The 21,181-nt window shown below is 45.4% G+C and overlaps 1 protein-coding gene across 2 annotated transcripts in view; it reads left to right on the top strand.

Annotated features, from left to right (window-relative positions):
• Positions 1–21,181, top strand: part of Katnal2 (katanin catalytic subunit A1 like 2) — a 70,643-nt gene that overhangs the window by 46,518 nt on the left and 2,944 nt on the right. The window contains exons 12-14 of one of the 2 annotated variants that reach the window (XM_021150655.3): positions 2,115–2,206; positions 5,259–5,369; positions 20,162–20,324. In XM_021150655.3, coding sequence (XP_021006314.1) covers positions 2,115–2,206; positions 5,259–5,369; positions 20,162–20,324 — 366 coding nt within the window. Of the gene's footprint in view, positions 1–2,114; positions 2,207–2,445; positions 3,126–5,258; positions 5,370–20,161; positions 20,325–21,181 lie in introns of those variants that run through there. The other variant, XM_085833400.1, reaches the window with a different exon arrangement.

Raw genomic sequence — 21,181 nt, 5'->3', positions numbered from 1 at the left:
GCTCCTTAAAACTGTGTACAGGTCTGATCTAGAGGTCTATTAACCTCTTTTTCATTGGGTAGATTAGTGGCTATTGTAATCACCTTTAACATCAAGTACAGTCAGGTGTCTCTTTCCGACGAGGAAGAAAAGTTCCTTGCTTCTAATTAGCTGAGCTCCCTTGTGTCAGAGAGGTGCTAGTGATAAGTCCTGCAGCCTTGCCACGTGCCATGACTTCGGCTGTGGAGGTGTGAACAAATGAGTATCCACCCAGGTAAGGGCACCAGTAACACACCAAATACGCAATTCTACTCAAGTCTGACCTATTCAACCAGTGGGTTTATTGGGGCATAGTGACCATAGAAGTAAAACATCTATAGCCCATGAGGCACAATCAACATAGGGGTGATTCATGGAAGCTGCAACCCATCATAGGGGGTGCTTCATGGAAGCTGCATCCTTGCTGTTCCCTGAACAACTTTGAGGAAGCTCCACCAATCCATGAATTGCCTCTCAGACCAGTTGTTCATGCTTTCATAAGCATGGGATCAACCTTGTGAATCTTGTATTTCAAGAGCTCCTTGAGCCTTGTAAGTTCTCTTTATTTCCATAGACTTACAAGTTCCCTTTATCCCATGAACCTTTGAAATTCCCTGTGTTCCTTGGGTCTTGTAGGTTCCCTTTACTTCCTGAGTCTTGTAAGTTCCCTTTACTTCCTAAGCCTAGTAAGTTCCCTTTCTTCCCCGAGCTTTGTAAATTCCCTTTATTCTCTGAGCTTTGTAAGTTCCTAAATTCCCTTTATTTCTTGAGTCTCTTTAGCTTCCCTTCTTTGTCCAGGAGGGAATAAATGGAAGTAGCTACGCCTCATCCTTCTCTCTGTTTATGAGAAGCAGCCAGGTCCTGTGAGCCAGGATTCTGTGAAAGGGAGGTACGGACACATCACCTTGAACTCACCATCCCCTGAGTCACGCGGAAGGTGAGGCAGTTCCTCCTCAGTGACAGGGAGTTCCCAGAGGGATATTCTGCTGCTGCTGCCTCTGCTCCTGAAAGCCACACTCTAGCCTCCTCCCTCTTCCCTAGCACTGATGCTTCCCTAGCACTGAATGACATGTAGATGAAATCCCCATGGCGACAGAAGAATCTTGGCTCTTCCTCAAATCTCTGCTGCATCCTCCAGTCAACATGAAGATTTGTATATGGTGCTCAAGAGATCAGTTGCAGGATTCAAAAAAAAAAGATTTAGGTCTTTATGCTGTTCATCAGCACTGTATCTCCCCGTGGAATTCTTTATTTTGTTTTTTTATGTCTGTTCTTTTGCTGGCTGCGTTCTTGTTCAGTCTATAATCTTTTACTCTGGAACAGAACATCTTACTCAACCAAGACTTGCTTTTGAGGATTGGATCCTCTGGTGTTTGGGAGGCAGGGCAGGAGCATCACCTTGAGTTCACCAGCCAACCTGAGCTATATCGTGAGTTCCAGTCCAGCTTCTGCCGTCTCAAAGTAACAATAAAAACCCACCAGCAATAATAAAAACAACAAACAAACAAGAGAAAAAAGTGTACAAAGCACCTGATCCTCGCAGGCAGAGTTGAGGTGGGTGACGGCCCTGAGGAATCAATCACATGGAGAGCAGAAAGGACATTTCAGCTTGTTACCCAGGCCTGTTCTTTTCCTGCACCTTTTCCTCCTGTTGTCCGGGGGTGAAAGGGGAGAAGTTACTACATGATCATATATGTTCTAAGGATGCTTGTGTCCACATGGAACATGTCATTGGCAGTGTTTCCCTGGTGGTAATTAGGCAACCAGAAGCTTAGCAACTGGATTTTATCTTCAGCTCCCACAATTATCATCCGTAACCTTGAACTAGCCACCTACTCTGTCTGGCTCTAGTTTTATCAAATGATAAATGAAATATTGGACCACATCCAACCCCCTCGGGTGGGGCGAGGAAGAAGTAACGGTGATGGTTATAAGGGTGCCTCCGAGTACCATTGTAGGATGGATGCTTATTAGTAGAATTCTAAACTCTTAATCTGGGAGCATTTGAGGACGAATGTTTAGGTGTATGATGAGGGCTAACTTAAGAATATAAATTTGAACCTGCCCCTGCTTTCTCTCCCCCCCCCCCCGTTCAGGTGCTGTTTGAACTTGCGCGATATCATGCCCCCTCCACGATCTTCCTGGATGAGCTGGAGTCGGTGATGAGTCAGAGAGGCATGGTTCCTGGGTAACAGACAGGGTTGTGTTGTGTTGTGTTGTGTCATCATTTCTCCCCTCTTTGTCAGTGAGTGTGATGGTTGGAAGCCTTTCAACATTTACCAGCAGGATGAGCCTATTAATAAGCCCACAGATTTTCTGCAGGGACACAGAAAGGTCTTTCTTTAGATTAGATCCTGTTAACTGAGTAGCTGACTTATAGTTTTTATAGCCGGAAGAGATTTCATCCTCTCTTCCTCCTCCCCACAGAGTGGCTTTCAGGCCTGAAGATCATACAGCCGCAAGATCCCAGGCTGCCATGATGGGCTGGCTGGCTCAAAATAACCTCCCCTGGAGCCAGAGGGCTGCCTGTGTGGACCCAGACTTTCCCATGAAGCCTCAGGGCGGGCTGCTTCTGCATTTCATTCTCTGGAGGCACTCTTCGAGGCCAAGGAAACTGGCAATTCTTGGACATTGTTTCTAAAGATAAAGTGTCAGAAAATGTCCCCAGCAGGAAGGAGAACCTCTCTATTATAAATGCTTTTGGGTCATGCTTTCAAAAGGCCAAGTAGGATTGTTTGCTTGCCTGCTTGCTTGGTTTTGTGAGTGTATATGGCATGTATTATGTGTGTGCATATGTGTGCGCTAGAGTATGTAACATGTTTGTGTGTGTATGTATGCATGTGGATGTGTGCACAAGCATGCGTCCATGTGTATATGAGCATGTGTGTGCATGTCAGTGTGTGTATGTATGTATGTATATGTGCATATATAGTAGGTTTCCATATAGCTTTCTCAAACATCCTTAGTGTTCTCATGTATCCTAGGCTGGCTCAGAACTCACTATATAGCTTAGGATAGATAACCTTGAACTTTTGATTCTCTTGTCTCCACCTCCCAAGTGTGGGACTGCAGGTGTGATCACACAGTGCTGGGGATGGGACCCAGGGCTTTGGATTTGCTACGAAAGCACTTTATCAACTTGATTGATTTGTTATGATCAGTGATTTTTTTTTTTTAAGAAAACCTTTTTATTAAATTTGGCACCTCCAACTGGAAAAATAAAAACAGGTGTCTGGAAATGTTTTGTATTTATTAATACGAAGCCAGTGGTGATAAAACACAAAGGAGCTGCTTGTTGGAAATATGAAAGTAGGATTAGAATATGATGTGTGCAGTTGTGCTCGTGGGAGACCATGGTCCCTGTTGCGATGCTGAGAATGCAGTCAAGATGACTGGGCTTTCAGTGACATGGGACACTGACCTAGCCCTACTAAACCATGCCTTGTCAGACCCAAGCTGCATCCCTGCATCTCTGCCTTGCTACAGCAGCCCAACAGGAGCAGCCAGCTACAGGCAAGCAGGAGGCCCTGACTACTCTAGCTCTCTCTCCCTCTGCAAGGACAGGCCTCTCTGGCCCACCTCACTTCAACGGTGGCCTTTTGCCTGCCTGGTAGGTCACCCTTCCTAGACTTTTCTGCTGCCTACATTTCAATTCATCCATGCTCTTCCTACGTTTCAGCATCCCCAGCTGGGACTTGAAGATCCCAGTTTAAGAAAGGAGGGCAACTAAGCCAGCCAGGACAGTGCACACGTTAGTCCACCAACTGAGAGGCAGAAGCAGGCAAACCTGTGCGAGTCTGATGCCAGGCTGGTCTACATAGTGAGGTCCAGGCCAGCCAGGGCCACACAGTGAGACTATATCTGAAAAAGAGAAAAAGACAAAAAAAATAAGGGCAACTGTTTTGAAGTCATATCATGGGCCATTGAATGCTAATTGTGCAAAAGTGTGGACAGTTATCCTAAAATTAACACATGCACATATGCTGTGAGTAGTTATGGACAAAGGCCATGTGAACATGTAATTGTACAGTGGGACAGTGGGGGTGCAGACTCTACAAGCCACACACAAGTAGAGCACCCCCAAAGAGAAAATGCAGCGTCTGAACTGATCCATTCTGAGCCGTCCTTAGCAGACAGAGTGGGAATCCTTCCCCATTAAATTTCACTTCATATGTGAAGGTATAAAATATCATATAAATTACCTTCGTGCTATGTGAAAATGTATATGCTGTGTGAAAACACAAATTAATTTCATACTTAGATTTGGGTTTTATCCCCAACATGACTCTGTATGTATATGCAAACATTTCAGAATTCAAAAGAAATCTGAAACACTGCTGGTCCGCAGCATCCAGGATGAAGAATTTGTAATCCAAAGCTAACGTGGGTTGCTTCCACACACGCTCACAACAGAAGAAAGACGTTTTGTTGTTGTCGTTGTCGTCGTCATCGTCGTCGTTTTTAAGTAGATCTGTGTGAATGTGAATTGAGTGTGTCCTGGGTTTAAACCTTCTGTGTTCAGCTTTCTATGGCGTGCTTTTTCTTGATGGAAGGAACTCAGGCAGTGGTAATAGTGTCCGAGAGTGCAACTCTGTACAGAAAACAGATTCTGATCTATGTCATTATCATGCACCTCATTAGGAGAGAATGAGGCAAATTCAGTGTAGGGAATTTATAAATATACAAATGTACACACACACACACAAATAATAAGAAACATGAAAATTAGGTTATGCCTGCTCTATAAATGGATTATTCTCAATGATGTCATTTCAATTAATTAATTAAATTTGCTTTGTAAAGTCCAAGTGAACCTGAAATTATGTAGCCCAGGCTAGCCTTAAACTCATAACAATTCTCTTGTCTCAGCATCACAAGTGCCAGTCCACCAGCACATCTGGCCATTGTGGCATTTAAAGGGTTAAATAAAGGAGCCCGCAGATACACTGGGCTATGTTTAATCTAACCTTCAGTTTTTATTTATTTATTTATTTATCTATTTATTTTTTAGTTCTCTGTCAATCTTTGCTTCTCTTTTAAACATCATCATTGCACTATTTACTTTTTTAAAAATACTTTTCATGTAAAACTAAAATACCAGAAAAGCCCATTCTCTTGAACCTGTTTGCTGTCAGAACAGAGCCTGTTCTGCAGTCGTAGGGCCAATGCTGTGAGTGTCACTCTTGTCATGAGGGCAAAAGCTCTGCCATGAGAGGAATCATGTCTCCTTGTCTCTGTAGGGGGGAACATGAAGGGAGCCTTCGGATGAAGACGGAGTTACTGGTGCAGATGGATGGCTTAGCACGCTCGGAGGATCTCGTGTTTGTCTTAGCAGCCTCGAACCTGCCATGGTAAGACATCCAGAGAACATGCTGCACATAGTTCCACCATCTACTGAATGGATCTCAGTGGTGTAAGAGCTGTAAGAGGAGGTATGGAAGTTCCACATAAACTGAATCCACAGTGGGTGTAGGTGTGACCAGGAACCAATCGCCTTTGAATATAAGGATCTAGCATAAAAGTGGGCAGGGCCACTCCCTGGGTTTGGGTTCTACAGTGTGAGAGCAGAGAAGGTGAGCTCACCAAGGGGCACTCGTTCATTCGTTTTTCTCTGCTCTTGACCGTGGGTCCTTTCCCACTATGATGGACTCTAACCGGGAATTGTGAAATTAAAATAAACCGTCTCTCCCTTAAGTTGCCTTTGTCAGACTTTATTTTTTTATATTATTACTAAGGCAGCAGAAATGAGATTGGGACATAAGGCCTGACTATATCATGTTTTCTAAAATCAAGCAGAGGTTTTGCATAGAACTATAAGAACTTAATATCTCTAGTTCTCAAAGAACATTCCAGAAACAATGTTTCGGTTTTATTGGCATTAAAATTAAACTTTCTTAAGTTAGTAGAAAAATCCTTTCTTTAATGCCATATAGTAAATAGAAAACTAAATAATCTCTAATTGAAAATATAATCTACTCTCAGAGTCTTTTATTCAAACTGCATCCCAGAGTGGTTTAGGAACAATTCTAGAAGAAGAATTGGGAAATAAGAAACGTTGACTAGGGGAAAACAATATCTACTTGGAGAATATATTTTAAAAATGTTACAATCCTCTTCCAGTTCTCCGAACATTTTCCCATTGTTATGTTTTATGCCCTGGATAGGGAAGGAGATGCGTGAGGGGACTTTCTCAGAGGGCGTCCAGGGTCAAGAGAAGCAGCAAATCAGCCTGCGCCCAGCAGCAGTGAGCCGAGCTGGGGCCGCTCAGCCCAGCCCCATCTCCTTTCCCACGGTTAGAGACAGACAGAAAGCTCTTCTGTAGTACTTGATGATCATCTGGGGTCCCAAACAAGAAGAGTCTGAGACAAATTTTAGGCAGTTCACGTGTTAAATACATTCACAATCTAGACCTGGGCCCACCTCCTTACACACTTGTTTGATTATGCTTAGATGATCAGCATTTTACATTTGAAGATATATTGATATGTAATATAGAGTGGATTCCAATAGAGAATCACTATTTATGTGTTTAAATAAACGTTATTAGAAGCCACATAGATGCATGGCTCTGGGTGTGCCCTTTGTATTGGCCACAGCAGCACAATAGCCTGGCTTAGCCAGGAGATTTTGCTTTGTTTTGTTTTCTGCTGCTTTGTGTCTTTGTTCCCCACTTTCCAAGGCTCTCTACTTTGAAAAGGACCAAGCCACGTTTGATCTTGTTCTTTACACTGCTGCTGGGTCGTGGGTGTTCACTGGGTGGGTGTGAAGCCATCGTGAAGCCATAGAGCCCCTAACATGAGTGTGGCAGGCTTATACTTTTGAGAGACTTAAACACACATTTTCCAGGAGAGTGGAGAGCCCTTGTGTCTGCTTGTGGATCCAGTAGTTCCAGCTGTGCTGCGCAGTGCTGTGTTGATTGGCCAGGGTCAGAGGTGGTCTTGCCAGTGTCTTCTCACTGTGATGTGTGCTCTAGGCTAAAGATAGAGCTGATGAGTCAGTTCAGCAGGTTTTGTTTCTTTCCGTAAAAGTTTGACTCTACGTTGGGAGCATCATCACACTGCATCGCACCCTGAGGCGGGCAGCATCTTGTTTTCTCAGGCTTGCTGATGGTAAGATTGATCTGTGGGTGTACTGGCCTGGTTCCTCTACTGTACATCTTTCCTGAGTGTAGCATCCTTGGATCCGGGTTGCCTCAGTGCTTAAGAGGCTCTTGTTGCTCTGGCAAAGGACCCGGGTTTGATTCACAGCACCCATGTGCTGAAACTCTAGTCCCAGGGGATCTGATGCCCTTTTTTGATCCTTTTCAGCACCAGGCATGCATGTGGCTGATAGACATACATGCAGGCAAAACACTCATGCACATAAAAAAAATAAAATAATACTAGTGAAACTTCAAAGCTGTTCTTTGTTTTTCTGTGAAAATTCTCTGAAGAGTGAGTCTGTGGCCTAAAACCTGAAACTAGCACATTTAGAAATGTGCACCTGGGGCTGGAGAGATGGCTCAGTGGTTAAGAGCACCAACTGCTCTTCCAGAGGTCATGAGTTCAAATCCCAGAAACCACATGGTGGCTCAGAAATATCTGTAATAAGATCTGATGCCCTCTTTTGGGGTGTCTGAAGACAGCTAAAGTGTACTTACATATAATAAATAAATAAATCTTAAAAAAAAGAAAGAAATGTGCACCTTACCATACAATACATTCCAACCAGGTCACACCTATTCCAACAAGGCCACACCTTCAGATGGTGCCACTCCCTGCTCCAAGGATATACAAACCATCACATTCCACTCCCTGGTCCCCATAGACTTGTTCAAAAACATGAGTCTATGGGGGCCATACTTAAACATAGCATAAGGCAAAATGCATTTTGTCCAATTTTCAAAGTCCTCATAGTCTATAGCAGTTGCAACAATGTTAAAAGTCCAAAGTTCAAGGTCTCTTCTGAGATTCATTCAACTTAATTAACTGTAATCCCCAAAGCAAGGCAGGAAACCAGCTGGGCAAACTCCAAACTCTGCATCTCCATGGCTGATGTCAAAGCAGTCTTCAGATCTCCACTCCTTTTTCATCTTTGTTGACTGCAACAAACTGCTTTCTCCTGGGCTGGTTCCACTCCCTGTTAGCAGCTTTCCTCAGCATGTATCCCATGGCTCTGGCATCTTTAACATCTTTGAGTCTCCAAGGCAATTTCAATGTTACAGCTTCTTGTTTCAGTGTCTGGGATTCCACTTGATCTTTTGGACTCCTCCTAAGGGCTGGCATCACTTTTCCAGCTCTGCCCTCTGTAGCACTCTAAGTTTAGGTTGATCCACTCCACTACGGCTGCTGTTCTTGGTGATCATCCCATGGTACTGACATCTCCAATACACTGGGGTGTTCCACTCCAATCAGGCCTCACCAATAGCCTCTCGTAGGTTCTCTTCAGGGTGCCAAGCATCAAATCCTTTGCATGACCCCTTCAGTCCTGGGCCATCAACTACAGCTGAGGCCTCACCTTCTCCAATGGCTTTCCCTGGCCTCTCACAGTGCTAAGCCTCAGCTTCTCTCCATGATCCGTTCATTCCTTCACAAGCAGTACCACCTGAGTGACTCTTACACATTACCAAGTCCAGCCGCAGCATGAGGTACAGCCTTGGGTATCTCTGGAACACAGCTTCTTTGTGCTCCCAGAAAACAATTTCCAGAAGATTTCACCTCAGTGATGCTGGTCTCTTCTTAATCACTGCTAATTCCTTAGCTTCAGCTAACCAGCATCAATTTTTCCCAGTAGTTCCTTCCATTCTTAACTCTAGAGCCAGAACCACATGGCTGAAGCTGCCAAGTTCTGCTGCTTACAGGAACTAGAACATGATCCCCTTGTACTATTACATTATCACTGGCTTTATGTTTTCTAAATCCTTCACTGCCTAAGCTTGACTATCCTGGTTCATGCTCTGTAAATTGACCTTGAATGCAGAGATCAGCATGCCTATCTCATGGGATTAAAGGTGTGTTCCTTAAACTCGGAGATTTAATCTTCTGGAATCCATAGCCACTAAGGCTCAAGATCTCCATACCAAGATCCAGATCAGAAACTTCTATCTCCAAGTCTCCAGATAAGGGTCACTGGTGAGCCTTCCAATTCTGGATTGTAGTTCATTCCAAATAGAGTCAAGTTGACAACCAGGAATAGCCACTACAGTGGTGGAGAGAGTACTTGTCCTAAGATTGCCTGTAGTACTAATTTCAGAATCTTGATAATGTACTGAAGCCATGTACTGCCTGCCTCAGGCGATGATGGGCTGCCTATATGGCCGTGGTCCCGTGAGATAAAAGTGGAGCCACAGAGGTTCCACATCACAGAGTGTGAGCATATTGCTGACATGTTTGTTGACGCTGGTGTCAAACCTACTGAAATGTTAGCTGTATCAAAGTGATCAAAGTGTAACGTACACAATACAATGCATACGACTGAGAGTAGACAACCGTTACTGATTTGCCTGCTTTAGTAAAGATGGTTGCTACTCTAGCCTTTCATTACTTAAAATCTACACCTTCCAGTCATTCATAAGGTTTTACTATAAACAGCACTCCATGCTTTATAGGCAGCAGCTTCACACAGCTTGTATTTATCTCATATACAAAAGGCGGTATACCACAGCATGGTGTATATCTGGACTGTATCCAGTCAGTCACCCAGTGATGGCAACAGGGCTGCTCTTGCTGTTGCACATGGTAGCGCAGTAAGGAGTGCGTATTGCTATGCTACTTTTGTGTTCTGTCCGTGCAGCTTTGGGATAGGTTCCTGGAAGGAAACCCACGGGGTCAAAGGGTAATGGGCATGGAATCATGGGATAGCCTGCCAAGTTTCCCTCCATAGAGGTTGTTCTAGTCTGCAATCCCACTAGTGTCTTGTGTTCATTACTTAACATTATAGTGAGACCATTTCCAATGTCATTAAATAATCCTTGAAAATTGGATTTGGTAATGGCTGCCCAGAAATTCCCCCACATGGACTATACCATAATTTCATCATTCCTCTCGCTGAGCAGATCTGGTGTTCCCAAACTTTCCCTATTAATAACGAACATTGAAATGAATGCCCTGGCCATAAAAACCTTCGTAAACAGGACTAGGGAGAGAGCTCAGTCAGAAAACTGCTTGTAATCCTAGCATCAGGGAGGCTGAGATGGGTGGATTCCTGGGGTTCACTGGCCAGCCCACTTAGCCTACGTAATGAGCTCCAGGCCAGTGAAAGGCTTTCTCAAAGAAGGGGGTTGGCACCTGAGGAATGACACCCCATGATTGTCTTCTTGCCTCCACACATGCATGTGCACATGCACACACAACCCTGAAGTGTGCACACATGCACAAAGTAACACCTTTGGGTACAGTTCTGCTCCTTAGGAAAGACACCTGGAGGTGGGGTTACTGAATGGAAGGGTTTTGTATTTTAATCCCCTGTGACATATTGACAAACCCTTTTATAAGGAAAGATTCTCTGAAGAAGGAATATTCTTAATAAGGTTTTCCTTGGCCTCAGGATCCCACTTGAGGAAGGGTGCTTACCTGCTTCAAGCATTCTACCCCGGAGGGATAACCAACTAGTATGTGAAGACTCAGCCCTAAAATATCAAATCACTTACAACTGGGGCAGTTCTGGTCAAAAGCATCATTCAGGCACTGGACTATCCTTTACCGCTGTCTCAGCAGTGAGGTGGCATACAGTTTTTTGCTCACATGCTGTGGTCTTTGCCATGAGAGAGGACAAGAAGGAACAACTTCTCTGTATCATTGGATGTGTAAGTGAGCAATGAGAGGCATAAAAAATGTTGCACATTTAATATTACCACTTAATGTAATGGCGATGTGAGAAACTTAGCGAGTATAATTAGGGCTAATTTGACCTGCTTTGATTGCCGCACACTCAAAAGCCCAGGCCCAGCAGTCCAGAGGGAATGAACAGGCCCATTAAGGCAAATTCCATCGAGAGATGTCTACTTAACTCTCTGCTAGCTTGTACCAATCAAGTGTGGGAGCTGTGAGCGACAGGCTGACACTCCCGTCTTCCTTGCTGCCCATCAAATGGCTAGACATTCCAGGAACCCTCGATGAAAGCGGGTCCTGGCATAGCCAAGCTGCAGGCTGAAAATGCCAGGGGGCAACTTTCCTCTAAGATTCAAAAGAAGTCGTGAGAGCGGAGAGACCCCTGCTCTGCAAATAAGTCTGTCCCGGCTTGTGGGGGGCATCAGCATTGCCTCACACGGGCCATCCCCTTGGGACTGTCCTTCCATTTTCTATAGGATTTAAAACATTCCTCAGGCAGCTGCCAGCCCGGCTGCCTTCCTACCACTGTGCAAATGGATTGCCTCCCATATGGACACTCCTTCCCGGTGTGGTGTTCCCATAGAAACACACGTTTGTGAATGGAAAAGATCAGTTAGCGTAGCCCCTGTCCTTTTGCACAGTAACCAGCGTTCTGGACGTGGGGGAGGAAAAGTGCTCTTTGAGGCTCCGTCTTTCAACTCTGGGCTTTGCCCAGGTCTATATTTTCCGAATGTGGTCTGCCACAGGTCAATACGCATTGTGCAAAAAGCAGGATCTAGCTGGGAAAGCAGAGTGCTTGCCTCGAATGTGTGACTGAGGCCTTTGGGATCCATCTGGCACAGCAAACCAACAAAGTGGAAACAAGATGTAGAGATGCCATGTGCTCAGCCCCTGCCCTGGCTGTCCGGTGGGTGCAATCATGTTACGATAGGGCCCGATGTGTGTTCCGGGCTTGATGTACTCTGCTCAACTTTGCAAACTTGCTTAATTCTATACACAGTTCTATTATGTTAGTGACCCAGCTTGCATTTGGCTTTTCTTTTGCAGAGGTATTTTTGTTTCTTTGTTTTTATGTCCTCCCTCCCCCCTCCTCCCTCCCCCCACCACCACTGTTGACTCTGCTCCCTCCTTGCCACGCCCCCCTCCTGGGGGGGGGGTTCTCCTGCAGTGCTTGGCTGGATGAGAACTGATAGTCTCAAAAAGGTTTCTGTCTTATAAATCTCCCTTTTCTGACCCTTTGGCTGGGGAAGAGCAAATTTTTCTTGGTGTTTTGTCCATGTAGTTTTGAGTTATGGGTTTCTCCAGCAAACCATCAGGACAGAGGTGAAGCAAGCAAGCTCAGGGCCCTTGTTGCCATGACAGTTCCAAGTCCCTAGATCCCCAGCCAGTCTGCCTCCTCTTCTAGACTTTCAGAAGCCTTCTCTCTCTCTCTTTTTGTTTTTGTTTTTGTTTTTGTTTTTTTGAGACAGGGTTTCTCTGTATAGCCCTGGCTGTCCTGGAATTCACTTTGTAGACCAGGCTGGCCTTCTCATTATTTATTGTAGAAAAGCCAGGGGTTTCAGTCATCAGAGGTGACATGTGCAAGGCTCTTGCTCATATTTTTGATCCATCCTTTCCTTTCCTTATTAATTTTAAACATTATTCTCTGGCCAATGGAGTGTATTTCTGTTGTTAGTTTTTTTTTTTTTTTCCTTCTGACTTTCATTCATGGTGGTTGTAACATGTTTTGTCATTTTATTAGTGTCATAGGTGCTATCTATGGGAGTCATGTAATGGGATCCTGTAGAGATCATTTATTTAACTGTTTCTGTTTTGGACCATTTTGACTTGACTTTTCTTCTCAGGCTAGGCTATCTGGGACTGTCCTAGTGAAGCCAATCGCTTTGAACTGTCCATGAAGATTCTCCTTCAGTGCAGAAATTCATTTTCCTGATGGCATCCAGTGCTAAAGGGGAGACATCCTAACCTACACTGTCATAACGGGCATGTGCCCGTCAGATATATAGGGATTTGCTTGACCTTGCAAGTCTTGACTCTCCCTCTGTTGAGTCTGCGTTGCCCCACACAAAACCTTTAAAACTTATTAACCCATTGTAACTAAGTCAGCCATATTTACATCTTCATCTATCTAGTCTGGGTTTTGAGTCTCTTTTTTTTTTTTTTTTTTTTTTTTTGTTACTTGGGAACTTTCCCCCTGTCTCCAGGAGGTTTCCATGATACATTCAAAATGTATCTTTTAAATAATCAATTGAGTTTTAAAAGGGGCCTTAAGATAAGATTTCTGATCTCGTTCATCCTTTTGCTGTGGTCAGAGCCATTAGATCCCCCCCCCCCGCCTCGGTTATTGGTATCATATTGGGGAGGGTAATCAATAGGTAATGTGAGGTGATTTTTCACTCCATTAAAGTGATACGTAGAGCTCACACATAAGTAGAGCAATGACTTGCCCTGCTAAGGCTCCCTTGCTGGAGTCTCTGGCCTCTCTGATGAGAGGAGATGGCCTGGATACCCATCTCTCGAGTCATCCTCAGAAGCGCTGCCAAATGAGCCTGGCAGGTCACCTGGAGGCTCACAGTTTCCATGGTTTCCACTGAGAATGAAAGTACGACGCTTCCTTCACGCCCATGCAGCTTCGCCCCACTAATCAAAACTAATGATGGCTGTACGGTCTTAATACACACGTGTGCACACATGCACACATGCACACATGGATGCTGGACACTTAGTACCTGGATAATGCTAAGCACATTCCCCTTGGTAAGTAACTCCAGGAGTTTATGAGAGCAGACCATCTTCTACAAAGCCACCCTCTCTGCACCCACAGTTCATTCATGCACCCAGCAGAGTGGAATTTCTTGGGAACTTTTCAATATTCTGCATGAAGGAGGAAGCAGGGATCCGAGAGATACTGTCCTTCTATGAGCTGGGGACGCCCTCAGCACCATGTGAGCTGCACACACAGGAAGAAGTAGATTGGTTTTCGTTTTGCTTCTCAAGAGGTGGTCATGGTATGGAGCTCAGGCTGGCTTTGAACTCACTGTATGGCTCAGGCTCATCTCTACCCCGCGCTCTGCCCACTTCACCTCACAGGTGTTGGAATTACAGGTGTGTACCAGCATGCCTGGTGGAATATGTATTGTTTTACAATGGACATTATAGCAAAGGAAAACCATTACTGCACACAGAACGCTTGCTCTGGGCTTGACAGAGTAGAAGGTGCACATGAAGAAGATGACAGGAAGATGCCACAGCAGCACTGCAGGTCCTGCCCCACCTTCCTTCCTGCCGTGTACCCAACAAACTGCACAGGCCTACAGGTACACACAGGCACACAGGTACACACATGCACACACAGGCACACATGCACACACATGCACACAGATGCACACAGATGCACACAGATGCACACACAGGCACACACAGGCATACACAGGCACACAGGCACACACAGGTACACACAGACACACACAGGCACACAGGCACACACAGGCAAACATGCACACACAGACACACACAGGCAAGCATGCACACACAGACACACATGCACATAGGCACACACAGGCACACATGCACACACATGCACACACAGGCACACACAGGCATACACAGGCACACACAGGTACACACACACACACACACACACAGGCACACACAGGCAAACATGCACACACAGACACACAGACACACAGACACACACAGGCAAACATGCACACACAGACACACATGCACACAGGCACACACATGCACACACAGGCACACACATGCACACACAGGCACACACAGGCATACACAGGCACACAGGCACACACAGACACACACAGGCACACACAGACACACAGGCACACAGGCACACACAGCCAAACATGCACACAGGCACACATGCACACACATGCACACACAGGCATATACAGGCACACACAGGTACACACAGACACACACACAGACATACACAGACACATAGGCACACACAGGCAAACATGCACACATAGACACATATGCACACACAGGCACACACAGGCACACACAGGCATACATGCAGATGCGCACATGTCAGAACTAGAATGGAAATTGAGTTCAAGTACAGCAAGTAGATCCATCTGGGGAAGTGTGTAAGTAGGTAGCCTTCCATGTGAGCTCACTGTAGAAGGCAGCACTTGACTCTCTGGCTCTCTGTTATATCAAAGACAGCTCAGTCTGCTCTTCCAGGATGGTCTTGTCATGACCATCCACTTTATGGTGGCTATGGATGGACCACAAAGACTTTGTCTGCAGCACAGTAGTTGGCTCTTCTGTTAGCACACTGAAATCGATTAAACTTGAAGTGCTAGTAAGTGATGAAGGAACGAACTTGAACTGTGTTTGGTTTCTCCATGCTGTGAACTGTGGAATGACCTCAGGTGCAGGTACACCAGCGACGATGGGCAGAGGAGGGTACCTGCAGGTCTGATGTGGATACTTAGGCTGTCTAGTCCGAGGCATTGTGGCCCAAGGGGGCTCCCAGTGTGGCCAGGGGTATATAGTGCTTTGTATAGACTAGGCAGGGGTCTGAGAGCCTCGCTGGGTTTCATGTCTTATATACCTCATGCTCGTTGGTTGATGTGACCACTGATGGGGGAGAAGTACTAAATAACCAGGAGGAAGGAGTCATAACAACTAAAATAGCTAGTGTAAAATCTAAGTGCAAGAGCCAGGAGGCTCCTTCTCTGGTGGCCACAAGTTACATTTTTATATATACCAATATGTTGGCATAAAGAATGATTTCTGGGTACATTCCATTTGTCCTTTGTTTCCTCTCCCATATGATTATATGATTATTGATGTCATTAAGAGTGCATTCATCAGGCCCGCTGTCAGAGAGTTGCACTTATTTTGTACCCACAAGCAGTTTTGAGGTAAATCTCTCACTTTAGGGCATTAGTTGATCAATACAGACATCTATAGTGAAGGATTGCTTTCCCACCCCCTCTATGTGATTCTGTTGTCTTGAGCATCCTATAAAGAAGCCACCCAGGATGAGATGGGGACAAGAATTAGGTACTGTCCACATCAATACTTGCTTGACACCCTAGGACAGACCATTCTATCAAGTTGCTCTCCTTGCCGATATGACTCCCCAGACCTTTAAACCAGGTCCAAACAGAGTCGCTTGTCTGCAGAGGGGACCCTGAGCTCTCGCCTTGCCACTCTGGCGGTGTCCTTCTCTTCTGTGTCAGTACTTCTGGTGCTTGGGTCCCACCCAGCTTTGGCTTGTTTCATTGTTTAGGTCTCACATGTTGAAACTGTCTGTACTATTGATCCATATAGTTTGACCAAGCTATAGATTTTATTAGAAATTATTTTCTTCCTTAGAATTTAGAAGTCTCTTTTAATATCTCATGTTGCTATGGATAAAATCTGTTGTTGTTGTTGTTGTTGTTATTTTTAATTAGATGTGATCTAGCTCTGCTGCCTTAGACTGGCTCAGAACTTGCTGTGTAGCCCAGGCTGGCTCAGAACTTGCTGTGTGGCCCAGGCTTACCTCGAACACTTGATCCTCTTCCTTCAGCTTCCGGAGCTCTAGAATTACAAGTATGGACTATCATGGCTTGAGAAGTGTTACATGTGACACGTTGTATGTTACCTGTTGTTTCTCTCTGGAAACTTGTTATCCTTTCTAGGTGCTCTGAAATCTCCCCATGAGCTCTGCTGCCCTCAGCACGGCACCCTGGCATCTCTCCTGAGTCATTCTGAGCATCAGGCCTGAGCTACTTTACTTTGAAGCCTTTGTCTTCAAAATGCAAGCAACGATAGAACAGCATCAGGAGGTTGCTGTAAAAATTAAATATATTAGCATCTATAATATACTTGAAATGTGTCTGTCCTTTAGTAAATGCTGTTTAAACTTTAGGTCACATTAACAGTTAAAATATGGAAACCCTGTTACTAGGAATCTGGAACATTCTCTGGAGTTGTCTTTTTCATGAGGTTCCTCTGTTCTTTTTCCTGGAACTCCTGGTATTGGATCTGCTGGCCTTCTAGACTGATGCTCTCATTAAGACAGAGTCTTCCCTTCGTGGAGTATGATGGAACTAGAAAGCCAAAGAAATCTCTGAAGTTGGTGCAGTCGGAGGATTTCTGTAAAGGGTTATAGGGCAAAGACACTTAGGCCTACTGGTGCAAGGCAGAGCTCAGATAAAAGGCTGTTCCTACAGGGAACAATGAACGGAAGCCCGAGGCTTCAGAGTGTCTGAGGCTTTCTAGTTACATAAGGGTTACTATTTCTATTATTAATGGTTATTCATGCTTGACCACTGTCACTGTTCCTACGCACTAACACAATTAAAAAAAAATCCTTTTATGTGTTTTGCCTGTGTGTTTGTCTGTGAACCACTTATGTGCCTAGTGCCCATGAAGGTCAGGAGAGAGCATCAGATCTCCTGAGATCGGAGTTATAGAATGGTGGGAACCATCCAGTTTGGGGCAGGAAGCTGGCACCTCATTGTTGAGTGAGGGCTAACACACACACACACACACACACACACACACACACACACACACACACCCTGCTTTCAACACAACACAGTTCTGACCTGCTTGGCCTGCTTGGTGTTTCTCAGCAGAGACCCCACCCTCCCCCCACACCCACACTGTCCCTGACAGGTGTGGTGGATAGAGGCAGGCCCTTCCCATAGGATGCAGGGAAGAAATTGTGATCTGTTTCTTAAACAAACTTTAACTCATTCTCCCTTTTCTCTTGGTCTTCACCTCAGCCCTAAGGGAAAGGGATGCTGCCAGCCCCCAGTGTCTTGGTGAGGAGGGCAGTGAGTGTGGCTGGATCAGCTTGTTTCTTAGCTTTCTTTACTGCTCGGTTAGAAAGCAGCTTCTTGGGGTTTGCAAATTGGTTGTCACTGAAAAGCTTTCAGATTTTCCAGCTTGAAGATTCTGTTGTTGTTACCAGTTGCTTTTGTAGGTTTATTGCCAATCATTAACCTATTTTAGGGCATTCCAGGAAGAGATGGGGCGACTGTATCCCCTCTCAACTTTAAGTACCATCTTAGTTAAGTTAAAGTCCTCCTCTCACCCCTCCTTCCTCCCTCCCCCATATCAAAAAAGGTCTCTCTATGTAGCCCAGGCTGACCTCCAGCCCCCAGTTCTCCTCGGCCTCCTGAGTGCTGGATTACAGTCTACTCTCTTGTTACTTCTTATCATTGTTGAGGCAGACAAACACACAAGCATTTCCTCATTTCTATTATAGAAAGTTAAATGTTTCTACACTTCTCTGAGTTTGAAAATTTCACATACAAAGAGCTCACAGGTCACACACAAAGTAACCATTAATAATAGAAATGGTGACCCGAGGTCACCAAGCAGCTCCACTGTAGAGAGAAGGAAAAGCTCTCTGCAAAGCGGTGCTAGAGAATGCCACAGCCAGTCCTCGTAAAAGACCTGGGATAAAAAGAGTTTTAAATCACCGTATGGATGCGTGTATGAACAATAATTCCTTCAAATAAAGGCCACTCGCAGTCTCTACAACTACTGATGGAGAGAAGTTGGGGAAACCATGGGTGTCAAAGGCTTGCACACAGAACGTTTAATACTAATTACAAGATGTGTCTTTTATGATGGAGAGTTCTGTCATCATCAGATGATCTCAGAAAGTGACACTTGTCACTGATGGGGAGACATGCACAAATGCATCCTGATGCGCTGTCATGCACAAGCACGTCGCCAGAGACACAAACTCTCCGGAGCTGAGTAACAACAGAAGGACGCATCACACAATTAGGATGGGGGGGGGGCAGTTCACAAGGAGCCTTGTTCCTCTTCAAGGGGCTGGGCAGAGAGGCTGGCTTTGAGTAATGGATTTAGGAGACACAGCTGTGCACAATCCACCGTCACTGGATTTGGTTGGGAAGTCCTGGAGAGAGATTTGGGCATGGCTGGAGATGCTGAACACAGGCTGAGCAGTGGGCCCGGCACATGTCAGTCTCTACTGTGTCAGGTGTCGTGGTCATAACCATGAAACAAAGTGTGCCTTTTCTCAGAAATACATGCTTGTTAGAGATGGGCCTAGTGATGCAGTCTGTTTAGAAATGTTGAGTAAGGCATATGTATCAAAAGATGGCCTAGTCGGCCATCACTGGAAAGAGAGGCCCATTGGACTTGCAAACGTTATATGCCCCAGTACAGGAGAAAGCCAGGGCCAAAAAGTGGGAGTGGGTGGGTAGGGGAGAGAGGAGGAGGGTATGGGGGACTTTTGGGATAGCATTGGAAATGTAAATGAGGAAAATACCTAATAAAAAAAAAAGAAAAAAGAAAGAAATATTGAGTAAGGCTGCCTGGAAAGCCACATGAGGCAGATGTAGCCAAGTGTGGCCTGCTCTTCACTCAGGATGGCAGATATATAGGTGGATGGCGGTCTGTTATTTTGCTTCTCTATTTATTGATATTAAAAGGTTTAGGAAGAGGCTGGAGAGATGGCTCAGTGGTTAAGAGTACTGGTGGCTCTTCCAGAGGTCCTGAGTTCTATTCCCAGCAACCACATGGTGGCTCACAATCTAATCCCTTCTTTTGGATGAACACTCATCTAAATTAAAACAATATTAAAAAACAGGTATAACTTAACGAAAAAGATTAGGAAAATGATTTACAAATGTGAAGTTGCACTGATGGAAGTGGGGACAGTGTCCCCAAAGGCCACACTGGTACAGGCAGGGAGGTACTGGTGCTGGGTTCACCTGAGCAGTGAAGCAAGGTGGTTATTCACTCTGGCGGGGATGAATGGCGGGCTCGCTGGCAAGGTCGAGTCTAGCAGCTGACGTTAAAGTCTCAATGAAGTACTCGTAGCTGAGTCATTGTGAGATGTCCTATCCCGTTGTCACTGAAAGGACCTCCTGTACATGAGGAGTCTGGAAGGGGCTGTCTCTTTTCTCCCTTCTTTTCTTCTCCTTTGCACATATTAAAAAAAAATTTTTTTTTCAAATAACATGGAGTAGCTGCAGTAACTACTCAGTTATAGATACACAGTGACGGTTAAGATATTGACTTGCTTCTTGTAAAGCTAAATTGCACTTAGAATATAGTTACTGGGGCCAGTGAGATGGCTCCCTGAGTTCAGGCAAGCTGTCACCAAGCCTGATGACCTCAGGGACCCACAGGGTGGAAAGAGAGAACCAGCTTCCAAACTCTGTTCTCTGACCTCCAAACACACACACAGACACACACAGACACACACAGACACACACACACACACACACACACACACACACACACACACACACACAATCAATGTCAGAAGTCTGTCTATCTGAAGCACTGCTCGCTGCTCCATCCATTTCTGTTTTCTTGTGATACAGGGAGCTGGACTGTGCCATGTTACGGCGCCTGGAGAAGAGGATTTTGGTCGATCTCCCCAGCCAAGAGGCCAGACAAGCCATGATCTACCACTGGCTGCCGCCTGTGAGCAAGAACCATGCCCTGGAGCTACACACACAGCTGGAGTACAGCGTGCTGAGCCAGGTGGGCAGCCTGGAGTGGGAGGCACAGGGCATGGGTGCAGCACACACCAAACGGTGACTGTTAGACAGGATCCAGGCTGCCCCACAGTGCAGTGGAGCCCCGCCCCATGAACAGACAGGCTTCAGGAGCCTGGCCACAGTGAAGCAGAAGTTGGGGAGCTGTGGGGAGTAGCACAGGGTTCAGATTCAGGGAGCCCATAGTCAAGTCCTGGCCCTGTGTCATATTAGCTGTGAGGTCTTAGGGATGTGTTCACTCTCTGAGCCTCAGCTACTCCATTTCTAACATGGGCAACAGAGTCCACAGAGGGTTACGAATTGATAAAGCCTTTGCAAAGAAAAACTCTGTATCTGTTAATCCTCATTGGATAGTGTACTAATAAGGGCTCCGTAGGGGAGCAGAGCTTTTACAACACATATATGTGTTCAACACACACACACACACACACACACACACACACACACACACACACACACACAGGGGATTTATCAGAGTGGTTTATAGGCTGTGGTTCAGCTCATCCAAAAATGGGCTGTCTACCAAAGTAAGGTCTAAGAATCCAGTAGTTGTTCAGTCCACAAGGCTGGAAGTCTCAGCAGGTCGACCTTCAGTATACTCCAGAATTCCAAATAAGCAGTCGAATGGCTCTCTAATGAAGGAATAGACTTCCTTCTTCCAGGTCCTTTGGGTGCTGAAAGAAGTTGTAGCCCAGGTCAAGGTGGATCTTCCCACCTCAAAGATCAGCATTAAAAGTAGGTCTTCCTAGTTTAAACGATTTAAGAAAATATCCCTCATGAATATAACCACCTCAGGTTTTAGTTAACTACAGATATAGTCAAGTTGACAACCAAGAATAGCCG

This window comes from Mus caroli, unplaced genomic scaffold (assembly GCF_978045245.1).
Source record: "Mus caroli unplaced genomic scaffold, Mus_caroli_1 scaffold_19, whole genome shotgun sequence".
NCBI classification, from domain to species: Eukaryota; Metazoa; Chordata; class Mammalia; order Rodentia; family Muridae; genus Mus; species Mus caroli.
This window is presented reverse-complemented; position numbering and strand designations above follow the sequence as displayed.